General features: G+C 38.9%; 1 protein-coding gene across 5 annotated transcripts in view; it reads right to left on the bottom strand.

Moving 5' to 3' along the window:
* The window catches only part of mapta (microtubule-associated protein tau a), a 62,085-nt gene that overhangs the window by 35,512 nt on the left and 8,967 nt on the right, over window positions 1-17,606 (bottom strand). For all 5 annotated transcript variants that reach the window (XM_051667562.1, XM_051667563.1, XM_051667565.1 and 2 more), the window contains exon 3: window positions 3,607-3,810. In XM_051667562.1, the coding sequence (XP_051523522.1) occupies window positions 3,607-3,793 (187 nt within the window). In that variant the 5' untranslated portion in view covers window positions 3,794-3,810. The remainder of the gene's footprint in view (window positions 1-3,606; window positions 3,811-17,606) is intronic.

Raw genomic sequence — 17,606 nt, 5'->3', positions numbered from 1 at the left:
TTAATGTAGTCTAATTATGTATTAGGCACATATACAAGTCTCTCTCTGGTATATTATACAGTACCACATTATTGGATTATACTTTTCCCCTGGCAGTCAAGATACTGTATATCTGATTTTGTCTGTCATAATAATGAGTCTAACTATTTTACTAACCGAAAATATGTACGCATTTCTGCATAGAACTACGGCATAAATTTAGGATGAAACTACATATATGCAAAATCTCCTAGTGGCTTTAGAAGTATGGAATGTGTTATGCTGAAATGTACAGTATATATGTATATATAAAAACATTTTGGCTAAACATACACTGATGAGCCAAAACATTATAACCAATATGTTATTGGTCCTCCGTGTGCCACCAAAACAGTGCTGACCCGCTGAGGCATGGGCTCTACAAGACCCCTAAATGTGGTCTGTGGTATCTGGCACCAAGACATTAGCAGCAGATCCTTCAAGCCCTGTAAGTTGCGAGTTGGAGCCGTCGTGGATCGGACTTGTTGGTCTAGCACATCCCATAGATGCTCAATCGGAATGAGATCTGGGCAGTTTGGAGGCCAGGGCAACACCTTGAACTCTTCATCATGTTCCTCAAACAATTCCCAAACAATGTGTGCAGTGTGGCAGGGCGCATTATCCTGCTGAAAGAGGCCATTGCCATTAGGGAATACCATTGCCATGAAGGGGTGTATCTGGTCTGCAACGATGTTTAGATAGGTGGACATCCACATGAATGGCTGGACCCAGGGTTTCACAGCAGAACATTGCCCAGAGCATCACACTCCCTCCACTGGCTTGTCGTCTTCCCACAGTGCATCCTGGTGTCACCACTTTCCCAGGTAAACAATGCACACGTACACGGCCGTCCACGTGATGTAAAAGAAAACAACACTCATCAAACCAGGTGACCTTCTTCCACTGCTCCAAGGTCCAGTTCCGACGCTCGCATGCCCATTGTAGGTGCTTTTGGTGGTGGACAGGGGTCATCATGGGCACTCTGTCCGGCTACGCAGCCCATACGATGCACTGTTGTGATACATTCCACCTGTAACCATCATTTACATTTTCTGTACATAAGCCTTCATTGCCCTAGCACATCGATGAGCCTTGGGCGCCCAACACCCTGTCACCGGTTTGTGCTTTGTCCCTCTTCGGACCACTGTCTGTAGGTACTCACCACTGCTGACCAGGAGCACCCCACAAGCCTTGCCGTTTCAGAGATGCTCTGACCCAGTTGTCTGGCCATAACAATTTGGCCCTCGTCAAAGTCGCTCAGGTCTTTACTCCAGCACATTTCTCCTGCATTCAACACATTGACTATGAGAACTGATTGTTCGCTTATCATCTAATCAACCCAGACCTTGACATGTGGCTTTGTTAGGAGATGATCAATGTTATTCGCTTCACCTGTGAGTGGTCATAATGTTTTGGCTCATATATATGTGTGTGTGTGTGTGTGTGTGTGTGTGTGTGTGTGTGTATATTAGTGCTGTCAGTCGATTAAAAATGTTTTTGTAGTTAATCACGATTAATCGCAGATTTGGAAAGTGCTGAAATTTTACATTATATACTTATTTTCCTGTCAAAATACATTTATTTCCATCTTAGGAAAGAAAACAAAACAAAATGCAACAATATAATGCTTTATGAACATTTTCCAAACAAAGCCTTCCACAGTATAAAGACAGAAATGCACTTAAATATCACCAATTCAAGTAACATTAAGCGTTTCCCAAAGTCGAAGTGGGAGTTTGACTAATTGAAAGAACTAGTCCCAACATAGGTTGCATTTTTCATTGCACTGGGCATAAAATCTCTTAAACTTAAATCCTCCACAATCTGCCAGTAGACTATGGCTATCCACTTTGTTGCCGCAATTGTGAAGCCACGTTGACATGATTCGCGTCAGGGCGTCAACTGTGCGTCAGTGTAATGACTCCGGGTGGACACATTACATAGGTTCCGCCCTTCCCAACAAGTGTTTATGCTGAAATATATATTAGGGCTGTCAATCAGCGATCAACACCTTTTATTGAAATAATTACATGATTCATGATGACATGATTACAATCAAATTAATTGCATATATATACAATGAGAAAGTCCCAAATAAAGATAATTTAGTAAAAATGTATTTAAATAATTTTAAATACAACATAATACATGATAAATATTCTAATATTCAAATGCATTATATCGTATACGTATACTGTGGCAGCAGTCAAGTAAAGCATTTAGACAACACAAAAAGGGGCTTAAAATTCAAAATATAAATATATATTTTTTCCATATCATTGAACATAACCCTATTATTAGCCGAAATCCGTCTGCGCTATTTTTAATTGTTGCTCTTATTGGATGCTCTCATTGGTTTTATGCATTGCCTGTACAGCTGGAGTTGTACTAACTGCCCCTTACTGCCACAGATTAGCAAAAACATCGAGGTGGTACATAGCAATAGTTTTGTGACAGTAACGGGCGCTTCATATCAAATCATATGAATAGGCTATAACTGGGAAAATCAAACATCCACCACTCCTTTTTTTACCATCATGATTTAGACAAATTGCAAATACTTGCTTTGATCTGCGACGTGTTTCAAGTGTTCTGCATCTATAGCCAACATTTGGGAAGAGATTATTTTGACAAACTTTGTGAGTTTAATTGTAATGATAATCATTTAGCATTTCATATTGCTGCACTGCTTAGCATGTACCGCACATAGTCGCTAGAGGGCACTGCACGCTTGACGCATGCGCAGAGCGCTAGATGGCACTAAGGAAGTGTAATCGAGCTAGAAATCGTGATCACTAAGGAGACTGCTGATGTCAACATTTATGGTGAAAAAGGAGTTATATTTTGATCTGTTCTCACGTAATACCGATAAGATCTCTTCAGAAGACGGATTAAACCACTGGAGTCATATGGACGACTTTTATGCTGCCTTTATGTGCTTTTTGGAGCCTTAAAGTTTTGGTCACCATTCACTTGCATTGTATGGACCTACAGAGGTGAGATTTTCTTCTAAATATCTTTGTGAAAAAAAGTCATACACATTTGGGATGGCATGGGTGTGAGAAAATGATAAGATAATTTTCATTTTTGGGTGAACTACTTCTTAAAGTTTGAAAAAAACTAGATTAAATTTTTTTGCCATATCGCCCAGCCCTAAGTACATCACGGATTTATTAAAGAATTTACATTCGGTTGGTGGGGGCATAATTATTGCGTACATTTTTTTTATCATTTTAATTTTCATATAATTAATCACTAAATTACAGAGAGTTTGTATTGCATTTGATAAAGTGCATGACATGTAAATATGTATATCTTTTGTGTGATGAATTGTAATTATATTACCTTGTCCTTAAAGGCAGTGGAAAAACAACATACAGTAGATTTGTACATTCCAGTGTGTCCTTCAGGGGCAACTATACTTGTCCTTTATCCTATATTTGTATGAGGTTTTACATATAACATACACGCCCTGTTCACACACAAGCTTGTATAATAGTTATGACTAATCAGTTAATCTGTATATGTGTATTAATTTTGACAGGTGGTGAGATAATGACCCCTGTTTTCCCACAGAAGGAGGCTCACCTTTCATTGGACAGTCGCCTGGTCTCACAAGCCCCACCGCAACGCCATTCTCCTTATGGAACTGGTTGCCGTGGTGATGATCATTGATGGTCATTCCAGAAATGGAGGTTGCCATGGTGTCGGCAGAGTTATAGTGAGCTGTGTGGCTATTGGGCGAGGAGCTCAATAAATCGTGCTGCTGGTCCATAGCAAGTCCAAATGAGGCTACGGGTGAGAGGTAACATAGAGCAAAGGTGAGGGAGAAAGAATAGAGTACGAAGGGTAGAATAAGAAAGAGAAAAGAAGGGAAGAGAATAAATGAGTGGTTGCACTAGAGAAAACTTTCTCAAATGGTTTATACAGAAAAAAACCCTACCATTGATTATTTTGTTCTGAACACTTGTAGCAAAAATGGCTTTTCAGTGCTGACAAAAAATGTATTGTATATTAAGTGAGAACCGTTACTTAATTTACCTCACAAAATTAAAGCAGAAATACGTCACTGAACTCCATTAGGCTAAACAATCTGCAATCCATTATCAGACACTTCCAAAACATCTGTCACTGTCAGACCATCCATATAATTTCGATGAATCACTGAATCACTCTCAAAAACAGTGGTGTCCACTAACTTTCAAAGGACAGCGTGGGTTGAATCAATAACCATTCGCCAAAATCCTTCTCTTCTGCCTGCTTCACACAAGGCTGTCCCAAGCTCAGTGTAAACAGAGCCAGAGTGCCGGTGCAAACCTGGATATTTATACTGCCAAACATGCCGGTCTAGCTTAAGGTTACTGCCTAAAATAGTGCAAGCCAACGTGTTCCCATGCCAATAAGCTACACCTTCTGCAAGCCTTTCTGTAGTCATTTTTATTTACACCACTGTAAAGCACAATGCAACATAGTGCACTTGCAAAACTGCTTTGGTTTCGAGGCATAAAAGACTCATACACCACATAATGACACATTAATTGTATTTATAATTAACATTATTATCACATTACTGTAGAAAACACTCCTTAATTGCCCTTGACAGCAACTGTCGCTGCTAGATAGGACACACATACACTCCATAGCATTAGAGTATTAAGCCGTTAAAGGTCAAAAACATCAGAATAATATTATACTTCTGTGCACTCATGAGTACAAGATTATTTTGTAATCAGTAGTGTAATCAGTAATAGTAAAAGTCAATCTGAGTGGTTAGTGATATTCAGTAAGCAACCCAGAGGATTATACATGTTGTATTACATCATAGCTATCTTGAAGCACTGTTCAACAAACATAAACACACTAATCACGAAGCTTCCAGCCCCACAGGCATCTTGACAGCTCATTGTGACGTGTGTGCTTAGTATTTATGAACACTGTGCACGTCCTTCCCTCAGAGTAATGCCCCATCTGGAGGGGGTAAAGAGCACTAAAGCTCTTTTCACACTACACTTAGCCCTGGGTAAACATTTTTTTAAACCCAGTGTAAAAGCCAAGTTTGAAGGTGAAGTGTGTCATTTTTTCAACGATAAACAAAATGTCTTCCCCTGCATAGTATGCAGAAACAACTGTAAGTAAGCAATTTGTAGGTTAATTTCCATGTGTAAACACTGTGGGGTGGATTCACTAAACAGTTGGACAGGTATTTCAGCACAAAAACCTATGTATTATTCACTAACCATCCACAATCCAGTTTAATCACCATGAGTATTTACTAAATTAGACCGTTGTAATTTTTTAGCACAAATGCATCACCTTTCTATGTAATCTATATAATTAGGCTCCTTAATGATCCCGTTTTATGTACAAAACTAAGCGCTATTTTCCAGGTGCAATTTAAGTCACGTTACTACCGCCGCGGAAAGTAGATGGTAAACGGAATTTCATTTAAAGGGTCATACAACACCAAAACGTGTTTTTTTAGACGTTAACACATTTGCATGTGTTGTGAATTATGTAATACAATAAAAGTAAGCATTCATTTTAAATTCTTAAGAGTTAATTTAGGGATTTAGAAGGTCTGTCACCATCTGGCTGGGGAAAGTTATGTGAGAGTCACATGCAGCATTTATATACTGTGTTTATTGTATTTATTTGGAGTCTCACAAAAACCCTACACCTACCCATACCCCTAAACCTAACCTTAACCTTAAGGCCTATTCACACCACGTCAATTTTTTTGGAGCGAATGCTCGTACTGAATGAGCTTCTGAATTAGAGCAATGGATTCCCAAGGAACTATTCACGTCGGGTCTGACAAATCGTCCACCGACAATCCAAAATTTTGTATTTTACGGAGATCAGTTTGATTTTTTTCTTCTTTAGACTGCGATGAAAACTGACTGACCAATGAGAAGAGCTTTTTGTCATTTTTCCAGAGTCGCTGCAGCTGCTCAATCCAGCGCACTCGTTGTGCTAATCAACTGGCAAACACTGGCATTGGACATGTGGCTGATACACACCCCAAAAATAATATACTTAAAAATAAGTAGTTGCTGTTCATGAACACTTGGTACTGCAAACATAAACCCAGTCTGTTTTTAAAGGTCTGCTTATTATATACAGTATGTGCATGTATTATAAATGTTTGTAAACATAAAGACACCAGAGTGTTTTCCTATGCTTTTACTCGTCCCACACACAAAAATACTGAATTCAATGCAAATATGAAGTAAATAAATAATAAAGAAGCTGTAAACACATTCCATGTTTTAGAATATTTATGTAATGTGCTGATACCTCATATTTTATAATAGTTTTGTCTTAATGTGCATTATTTAATATGTATATCACTGTGACTGTTACACCATGTCCTAACCAGACACGATGCAATGACACACAATAAATGGTATCTTTTCCATGTTAAACAGATTTTTTGTCCTAACCACCGTAACACACGATGAGCGACAGCGACAGGGCATTCTATTTTTGAAATGGCTTCTATTTCTGTGACGTTGCGCTGGGCAGCACAGTCAACAAATGGGTCTAATATTATTCTTATTACAGTATATTACAGCCAACATCTCATTAGCCAGTTCACAACAACTTGATTTTGGCCAAGGGTGTCACACATCTAACGAATGTTGTGCTTGAGGTCTCATTCTCTTCAGTTAGAGCTCTGTCACACACACACCGGTTCAGAATGGCAGTGGGGTGACATATTGGCTCATTCTGACTTTCTCTCCACTCCCCTGTCACGTGGAGATCCGTGAAATAACAACAGGAGTAATGCGTATACCTAAACCATGGTAGCAGACTGAATTTGGATACTATTTATAATGTAACTTTGCTCTGTGTAGGCCTATGTTTGTGGTTGTGTATTTATCCCCTCAGGGTTTGCCGTAGAAAGTGTATCCCCATACGCAGCTTCAGTGAGAAAATGAGTTACATGAAATAAACACACTGTTCTGTCTGTGATTGCTCTGATTTCTAAATGTTTTTGTCAATTATCCTCATTTTAGTGTATGAATAACACAGTGTCGCTGGAATCTTATCACGTCGTGTCTGGTTAGGACGAGGTGTTATATTAGCCTGGCAATGAAAATAGCAGCGAGGTTAGGCAATTAGTTTGGACTAAGCTCAAAGTAAAATAATGCATAAAAAGACTCTTTACATGAAATATTTCACTAATTTCACTAGTGTAGACAAACGAATTGAAGAACCTCACTGTTACTTTTACTCCAAGGAGTAGGCACAAGAAACACTGAATTCAATACAAATATGACATTTTAATAAAGACATGACAGTGAGCCTGTATTTTCTTTTATATTATTTTAATGTAATGCATCATATTTTAAACTATACCTGTTTTACTTAATGTACATGTGGCAGCGGGGGCGTGGTCGAGTGTGTAGATTATGTGTAACACCTATCTCTAATTCCAGTGAGCATGGGGAGAGCAGCATATAAGCAGCCACACCACCAGCAGAGAGGGTGAGAGAGTCTGGCACAAAGAAGGCCACCATGCTCCTGAAGCTGAAGCAGTTACGTTTAACCTGTTATGTTTATGAAGCTGATGTGTTTAAGTGACTACATATTTATGAAGCTGATGTGTTAAATGCCTACGTGCCTGTGAAGCTGATGCGTTTGTGAAGTTGTAAAGCACTGAAGTGGCCTATTACCTATTACCTGAGCCAGGAAAAACCTGCTTCCCTGTGGTCTCCTTCCTGCCTGTTGTGAAGCTGTTCTACACTGGTGCCGAAACCCAGGAATCATTGAGGTACGCCCCATGGAGCCCTCCCAGTTGGCCGAGATCCTCCAGTCCCTCGTCAGCCTACATCAGAACCACCAACAATCCCTACTTGAGCTCCGCCAAGACCAGGATCGGCACTTCTTTGAAATCCTGCGAGCTCAAGCAGAGGACCGGCATGCAATCCGGAGCCTTCTTGGCCAGGACAGAGCCCCAGCTGTGACCCTGGACAACCGTAGCCCCCTGCCCCCACCCATGCTCCTGAAGATGGGGGTGGAAGACAACGCGGAGGCTTTTCTTGACCTTTTTGAGCAGACGGCTGAGGTCTGGAGCTGGCCGCGTGACCAGTGGGCGGCCAGGCTCCTTCCGCTCTTGTCCGGGGAAGCCCAGCTTGCTGCCCATCAGCTGCCGGCGGCTAACCTCCTGGCCTATGATGACCTGAAGAAGGCCATCCTGCAGCGGGTGGGTCGAAGTCCGGAGCAGTACCGAAAGCTCTTCCAGACCTTGAAGCTGGGGAAGTCCCGTTTGCCTTTTCCCAACGGCTCCGAGACGTGTGCCGGAAATGGCTGCTGGCGGGGAACCGCAACGTTGTGGGAGTCATCGATCAAGTGGTACTGGAGCAGCTTATCCTTCGTCTGCCAAAGGGAATGGCAGAGTGGGTCCAGTGCCACCGCCCGGCGTCATTGGAGGAAGCTGTCCAACTCGCAGAGGACCATATGGTGGTATACCCCAGGGCGGAAGAGCCCTCTTCTTCTTCTTCTTCTCTCTCTCTCCTTCTTCCCCTCCCCCTGTGTGTCCCCCCCTCCCCTCTCACTCTGCTCTCTCTCCAGAGCTGGTCCTGCCCCGTAGAGGCGAGGAGCTCCGCCACATCGGCCAGTTCCCCGAGCAATGTGGGGGACACACCCACCTGCCCCTACAGTGCCCGCCGCTCTCCCTCTCAGGTGGAAGTGTCCGCCGACGCAGGTGTGGCCTGGGCCGGTCTGCTGGAGTTGCGGGGATCCTGGACATTTCCAGGATAAGTGCCCTGTGATGGAGCTGGGAATGGTGGTCCAGATCCCCGACACTCCAGAGGCTGCCCCCTGGATTCTCCAGGTCATTGCATTGGGCAGTGGGAAAAATCTCACCTGTTTTATGTGTTATATCTGGAGCACACAATGCTCTCACCTTTCCCCCCAGCTTTCAGTGCACAGGGAATGTGCCTTTTCAACATTTGTTGATATTTATATCATATTTATCTCCAATCCTCAACTGGTACAAATCAATTATATTAATCTACCACAGGTAATATATATGGTGGGGTCCAAAAGTCTGAGACCACTAGTGAAAATGCTTCTGTTTTGCATTTTTCTGATTTAATAAAAAATGTTCATTACAAATTATATTATCATATAATATTCCAAATTCAATACAAGTAAAGCTCAATCGTCAGCATTTGTGATATAATGTTAATTACCACGAAAAAATAATTTAAACTCATCCCTCCTTTTCTTAAAAAATAAAAATAAAATCAAGGTTACATGAGGCCCTTCCAATAAAAAGTGAATTGGGCCATTTTTTGGCAGGTTTAAAGGCAGAAATATGAAGTTTATAATTTTATAAAAGCACCTAATTCTTATGTAAACATTTGTTATTATTTGAGCTGTAAAATTGGATATAACCATGTCTCCCTTTTGCTTAAATGACAGCATGCATTCAAGTTGGTATGGACTCTACAAGTTTGTGCATAACCTGATGATTCATATTGTCCAGCATGAGTTGATTCAATGGAAGCAAGGAAATTATCAAAAGAGAGTTAACATGGTCAATGTGACAAATTTGCTTATTTGATTAGTGACATAAAAATAGTGCAGAATCTTTAATATTATTAAATTTACATCATAAAGTTTCTTTGCTTTTAATATTTTTAGAAACCTAAAACTTTCTGCTTATTTCTAGGTTTAAAATACATTTTAATCCCAGATTTTCAATGTGGTCTCAGACTTTTGGACCCCAACTATATATCCCATGATATCTCCACAGTATAAGTTAAAAGACCTTTTAAACCTTTCCAGACTTCAACCAGTGAAAAATGTATGTGTACCATAACACTACACGCCTCCGAGGGCATTTGAAGAGCACACTCTAACCAGTCACTGAAATCTGTTGTCTTTCATTTGATTGCGCCTTATCGTGGGGGTTAAAGCATAAAAAACATGCACAGTTGGCTAGTGTGTGTATGTATGAGTACGCAAGCTTCAAGAATGATGAACTTGGCACAGGTCCTGGACCTTCTGCAAACCCACATAAACTGGGTATTGCGAGGGTGGGTGTGAGAAAGCAGAAGATCAACAAAAATGTTTGCACAGCACCTGGGATACCGTGCAAAGATAACTGCACACTGTACACACATAAAGCCATCAGTTGTGTCAGTAACTGAACAATGAGAGTACTGTGGATTCCTGTGATCAAAGGTTTGGTGAGGGTTGAAGTGATAGTCCACCCAAAAATGAAAATTCTGTGATCATTTACTCACCCTCATGTTGATCCAAACTCGTATGACTTTCTTTCTTGTGTGGAACACAACATTTTAGGTAGTATGACAGCCTGAATCACCATTTTCTTTAATTGTAAAGAAAAAGGATGCAATGTAAGTGAAGGGTGACTGAGGCTTTGTGTCCCTAACATTCTGCCTAACATCTTCTTTGTGTCCCATGGAAGAAAGATAAGTCCTACACGTTTGGAGCAACATGAAGGTGAGTAAATGACGAGTGATTTTGCGTTAACAATTTATTGGATACTAAAGGGCAATAACGTCTGTTTCAATAATTGCAATACTTTCTAATGTGCTAGGTACTTCACTAAAGAGCCACATGTGTAGCTTTTTCTGAACAAGAGTATATTTTTGGACTCTCAAAATTGAGATTTTAACATTATTGGTTTTAGGTGAATAAATAAAGGTATTTTTATAGTTTTAAAATTATTTGTACTTCAGACCTTTGTTTTGCTGGACAAGAAACTGTAGCTTTGTACCATGTGACCCATAATTGGTTTTCAACCATTGAAAACGGGTACAACTTAACAAATTTCAAATGGAGCCATACTGAGAGCCCCATATCTCCAAGAAGGTATAGCTGCAGGTCAGAGACCACCAAATGGGGGTGGAATATCCAAAAGAGGGCGGGGTTACTCAAGAAGGGGGAGTGGTTACCCCAAAATGGGGGTTGTGCCAACTCCAAAAGTGGGCGTCACTTCTACTCACAGTTAAGGTTAGGGAAAGGGTTAGATAAAGGGCTCCCTATAACTTTAATGGCAGTTTGGAGCCCCCCTAACCCCCCCCCCCCAAACACTTTTTGGAGCACTGCCTGCAGCTATATCCTTCTCCATATCTCTGGGATTGAACTATATAGGCCTTAAAAATGAAGGGAAATTTGTTCTTAACCATAATCTAAAAGGATATTAAGATATATTTATTACTTCTGGAGTTATAGGCATTCCTACTTTGGAAAAACAACACAAAACTCCCCCCCACTCCTAATTTTCAGATTCTTGTCTATTTGAACTATAGTATAATGAAACAAGGGGTACTGAAGTCAATTTATTTTAGTAATACACCTATCTATGTTTAAAAATACAATAATGATGCTGCCATTTTTCTAAGTTTTTTTTTTTTTTTTTTTTAACTCTCTCTCTCTCTCTCTCTCACTACAAAACAATGGATTATTCAGTAAAGATTGATCCCTGACATTTAATATTTTGGCTTTATCATCATTTCTGATGATCTTTCTTCCAAAAAATGAATATTAACAACATAAACTATTTGAGTTTTTGAAATCTAGTTGATTTTAAATGGAATAACCCTATATACGTATGTGCCACCCAGTTATCATTATTTTTTCATTTGAGTCCAATTAATTACCAACTTTAGTAGTATGATAAAATATCAAGGCTGTAATTATTTTAATTTATCACGTTAATGTACAGTATCCATATTATATACTGTACTGCAGTATGCTATTCCAAACAAAGCCCTCACCTCACATAAAATCAATATCACTCAATAGTGAAAAAGAGGAGAGTGAGGTATCTGCAAGATTAAGTAATCTCTAATGTGTCAAGAATGTTTCTACTAACGTCACCTTATTTTAAAATAATGCTTTGCTTCCTCCTCCAAAACATGAATCAGCAAAACATACATTAATTTCACACAGGCCTAAAACATTATCTGAATCAATGCATACAGTATATTGTCTCATAAGTCCGGTTGAAACTTAATTATTTGCTAATACTAGCTTTAGATGAAGCCGTTAAAACCATGTGTGTAAATACACACTCCTGATTTCATTAAATGCTGTGGAACTGATATACAGTAGTTCAAACTGACATGGGATCATTTTATTCTTCTCAATCATGACATGATACAAAACAAAGCTCCCACTGTTACATGGACAGGATGTCAACACACGTCTGGAATTTTAGGCAGTTTTTGCCAGCGTTCATTTTGTAGCTTTGTGGTAAATTTCAATAGCTGTGCTTGAAATATTGCTTATAAGAAATTAGAGATAGTAAACATTTTAAAATTTAAAGAAATAGTTCACCCAAAAATTTAAATTCTGTCATCCTTTATTCAAACCTGTATGACTTTCTTTCTTCTTTGGAACACAAAAAGAAAAAATAAATAATTACCCTAGTTCGTCTTGTCAATACAATGGCAGAGGATAGTAATTCACTTTCAAGCTTTAAAAAAATGTACAAAATAGGCTAAAAGTAAGTTTGGAACGACATAAGGGTGAGTAAATGATGACACAATATAATTGTTTTTTTTTGGGGTGAACAATTCCTTTAGTTGCTTAACAATGCTTATCCTTTTAATTTTTTGCATGTACAGTTAATTCAGAAAGTATTCAGACCTCATTTCACATGTTGTTATGTTGCAGCCTTATGCTAAAATGATTTAAATAGTTTTTTTCCCACATCAATCTACACTCCATACCCCATAATGACAAAGCAAAAACCATATTTTTGATAACTAAGCAAATTTATTAAAAAGAGAAAAAAAAAACTAAAATATCACATTGACATAAGTATTCAGACCCTTAACTCAGTATTTAGTTGAAGCACCTTTTCAGCGATTACAGCCTCAAGTCTTTTTGGGTATGATGTGACAAGCTTTGCACACCTGAATTTGGGGATTTTCTGCCATTCTTCTCTGCAGATCCTCTCTAGCTCTGTCAGGTTGGATGGGGACCGTCGGTGGACAGGCATTTTCATGTCTCTCCAGAGATGTTTGATTGGGTTCATGTCCGGGCTCTGGCTGGGCCACTCAAGGACATTCACAGAGTTGTCCCTAAGCCACTCTTGCATTGCCTTAGCTGTGTGCTTAGGGTCATTGTCCTGTTGGAAGGTGAACCTTTGGCCCAGTCTGAGGTCCTGAGCGCTCTGGACCAGGTTTTCATTAAGGATATTTCTGTATTTTGCTGCATTCAGCTTTCCTTCAACCCTGACCAGTCCCCCAGTCCCTGCCGCTGAAAAACACCCCCACAGCATGATGCTACCACCACCATGCTTCACCGTTGGGATGGTATTGCGCAGGTGATGTGCGGTGCCTGGGTTCCTTCAGACATGATGCTTGGAATTGAGGCCAAACAGTTCAATCTTCATTTCATCAGACCAAAAAAATCTTGTTTCTCCCAGTCTGAGAGTCCTTTAGGTGCATTTTTGTGGGATTTCATGTGTCTTGCACTGAGGAGAGGCTTCCGTCTGGCCACTCTGCCATAAAGCCCAGATCGATGAAATGTTGCAGTGATGGTTGCCCTTCTGTAAGTTTCTCCCATCTCCACACATGATCTCTGAAGCTCAACCAGAGTGACCATCGGGTTCTTGGTCACCTCTCTTACCAAGACCCTTCTCCCCCGATTGCTCAGTTTGGCTGGGCGGCCAGCTCTAGGAAGAGTCCTGGTTGTTTTGAACTTCTTCCATTTAAGAATTTTGGAGGGCACTGTGCTCTTGGGAACCTTCAGTGCAGCCGAAATGTTTTTCTAGCCTTCCCCAGATCTGTGCCTCGACACAATCCTGTCTCTGAGCTTTGCAGGCAGTTCCTTTGACCTCTTGGCTTGGTTTTTGCTCTGATATGCATTTTCAGCTGTGAGACCTTATATAAACAGGTGTGTGCCTTTCCAAATCATGTTCAATTAATTGAATTTGCCACAGGTGGACACCAATCAAAGTGTAGAAACATCTTAAAGATGATCCAGAGAAATGGGATGCACCTGAGCTAAATTTCAAGTGTCATTGCAAAGACCTGAATACTTATGTCAATGTGATATTTCAGTTTTTTTCTTTTTAATAAATTTGCAAAGTTATCAAAAATCTAGTTTTTGCTTTGTCATTATGTGGTATGGAGTGTAGATTGATGTGAAAAAATAAATAATTTAAAGCATTTTAGCTTAAGGCTGCAACATAACAAAATGTCTAAAAATGAAGGGGTCTGAATACTTTCTGAATGCAATGTAGGATCACAATTAAAAAACTCTACATCTAACCCAGAATCATTGCTTTGTATACCAACTCACTAGGTTAAAACCAAATATTGTTATTGTGTTTATAAAATGTATTTGTTATGTAACCATAGGCAAATCTGTAATCTGTAGATTTGACCATGTTACAAGAACTGCTTGGTTGGAATTAGTGATAAATCCTTGGATGGCATCAGGGAAATGTCAAAGTGTACCTCCTTCAGGGTTATTTGCTTATCCGGTAACAAAGTGAAAAACACTGCTCTCCACTGGCACACACAGGGCTTTTGTGTCTGTGTTTGTGTGTGTTCGAATAGTTGAATGCCTGTGATGCTCTGAACACAGCTGACTACTCTTGTATCTCTGACCTAAATTTGCTCAGCATTGCTATGAAATACTCTCTTGTTTTCTCTCTCTCTCTGCTCTCATTCTCCACCTCCTTTCGGGCAGGGCCAGTTATGTTCTAATTCAAATACAGTCCCGTAGTGGGTATGGCTGGGTTTTTATAAAGATTTTTCTATTAGTTTCCAATTCATAAACTCTTGATTTGATTCGGTTCATATTGGTACATTTCAGCTATAATGTCCATTTAGCTTATATATGAAAGACTTTTACAGTATATATTGTTTGATTGTACAGGAGACCTTCTAAATATGAACAATACAAATATATATATATATATAAAATATGGGAGCTCCATTCCATTTCTTATTACGCCTCACAAACCCTAGACTTGTGAGGGTTCATAACAATTGGGGGCCTGTCCGGGATATATAATATACTTTATATAATATATAGTGTTACATATTTGTTTACAAGCATAATTTGTATTATTTCCAAGTGTTTACATTGATTTGTCGAACATGTGCTAAAAACCGGTACTGTTCAGTAATAAGTGTCTCTATTAGGAGCGCACATTACTGAGAGAAAAGCTTGCGTGCTTTGCATGATTAGGATTAAATGTTTATTTTTTGGTGTTTTTGATCAACAACTTACTGTGACGAACAGAAATGGAATTAAAAGAGACATTGTTCAATGACATATGGGTTGCGTGGCTCTCGCCTTTGGACACACATTAAATGGAATGAGTCAAACCAAACTTTTACTCTCAACACACAGTGCTGAACTTCCTTGCTGCTATCCTACACAATCACTGGTGGGTGAAATATGAACGTTTACCAGCCAGTAGCTAACACAGACATTTTTAGTCACATGGCGCAAAACTGAGTAGCATACGCAAATTATTCACTCACATTGCACAGAGAGTTGAGCACAGAATAAAAGATTGATATTTGGATTTAAGAATCGATATAGAGATCGTTCAAATGAATATCACGATGCATTGTAAAATCAATATTTCAATATTTTAGTCCTAGTAGCGGGGAGCATCACAAAGCTACAATGACTCTTACATATCAAACTGGTCAGATTAAGATGGCATAAGACTGTGGTGGTCTATTTATAGCCCAATATTGGATTGTATGACATGAAAATCTAAATCTGCTGCCACAGGGTGCATTCTGAGTGCTGTGATGATGACATAAGCAACTTTTCTTATCTCCCTGACATGTGAAATTACTTTTATGGTGAGTCACTGCCTTATGAACAGAGTATATAATGATTCTACGGTATTGTAGTTGAAAAAATTCTGTATTCATTTTGAAGTATGTTAGGTCTTTTAATATAGGCCCAATTGCAGCACATACTCCTCATGTAAAGAATCAATGAAATTTGCCAAAAAAAAAAAAAAGAAAAAAAGGATTTTAATTCAAATTAGGGATACACCGATGTATTGGCCACCAGTAATTTTCAAACAAATATTGACCATACTAAAACCATCAGCATATCTGTCATTAACATGACGATGCTGATACGAAAAAAAAAGGTTAATTTATAAAACAATTACATAAATGTATTGTGTAGTATAAAATGTATAATTTTTTTTTTCTGTGAATTATAAACAAATACATAACAAAATGAATGAAATCCCAAAAAGTAAAGCATGTTAAATATGCATATGAATTTTTAATGTTTTATCATAATATGTAAAATGGGTGTTCTATTGTTTAAAACTGCAAAAACAGCAGTGCAAAAATTAAGAGCAAAATAACCCCACATCAATCATCTTATAATTTTTAATCTTGTATTCATCTTTGATTATGGCTATTTTAAAATTTTGGCCTGTCATGTATTCAACGGATCCAATTCACGTTCAATGGAAATTATTTATGGTTAGAACAATGAAATAGCTTTTTTACCTCTTTGTAGCTATATTTTTAAAGCAAAATTCCTAAGCAAAACAGTGATCAGATGACAAAAAACATTGAGTAGGCTAAGTGGCAAAATATCAGCATCAGTATCAGTCTATAGTTTTTTGTTAAAATTGGTACTGTATGTATCAGTCATTGTATCGGTGCATCCCTAATTAAAACTTCTGTTAATTTTCACCTTTCTTAAAAAATGTTCATTCAAAAAGATGGTAAAAATCTGTCTAGACAAAAATACATACAGTGGGGTCCAAAAGTCTGAGACCATATTTAAAAATCTGGGATATATATATTTTTTAAACCAGGTAATAAACAATGTATTAAGATTTTGTATAATTCAAAACAAAGAAGAGTTACTTCAAATGGAGAAGAAATAAAGTTCTAGGACACCAGTCAAATCTAAACAGATTTGTGACATTAAGCATATGAACTCCTTTGTACAAAATGTCAGAAATTCTTGCTTTCATTGAAGCCCACTGTGACGAGGAGGGCACCCAATTGGGCTAGTCAGCCGAGGAGAGGGATAAGTGCAGCGGAACGTGGCAGTTTGGGAGAGAGAGAGCCACACGCAGCTGCCGTGTGCGCGTTTGTGTTCTGTGTCTTTTTGTTTTATTAAATATTACTTTGACTGTTCAGCCGGTTCCCGCCGCCTCCTTTCCCTTTTTAACCTTGTTACACACACATTTGTAACATTATCAATAATACAGGATAACATGGAACATCAGGTTTTGTACAAACTTGCAGAGTTGACGCCAGCTCGAGCACATGCTGTAGTTAAAGTAAAAGTGGGACATACCAAATGATATTCTGAAATTCATATTAATATTTCAATTCAACTTTTCACTCATATTGTTATGTTAACAATATAACAATTCTATATTAAACTATAGAAAATTTCAAAATAGAGGCATTTTCATTGGTGGTCTCAAACTTTTGGACCCCACTGTACATATGCTTCAATTCATGGCTTACAGCATTCCAGAAGAGTCATGCTTAAGTTCCCAGGGCAAAGGACCATGTGGATGCATGCAGACGTGGAATTTGGGAATTCTGCTCATAACGCTTCTGTCAAAGAGATAATGG

This window comes from Myxocyprinus asiaticus, chromosome 32 (genome assembly GCF_019703515.2).
Source record: "Myxocyprinus asiaticus isolate MX2 ecotype Aquarium Trade chromosome 32, UBuf_Myxa_2, whole genome shotgun sequence".
Lineage (NCBI taxonomy): Eukaryota > Metazoa > Chordata > Actinopteri > Cypriniformes > Catostomidae > Myxocyprinus > Myxocyprinus asiaticus.
This window is presented reverse-complemented; position numbering and strand designations above follow the sequence as displayed.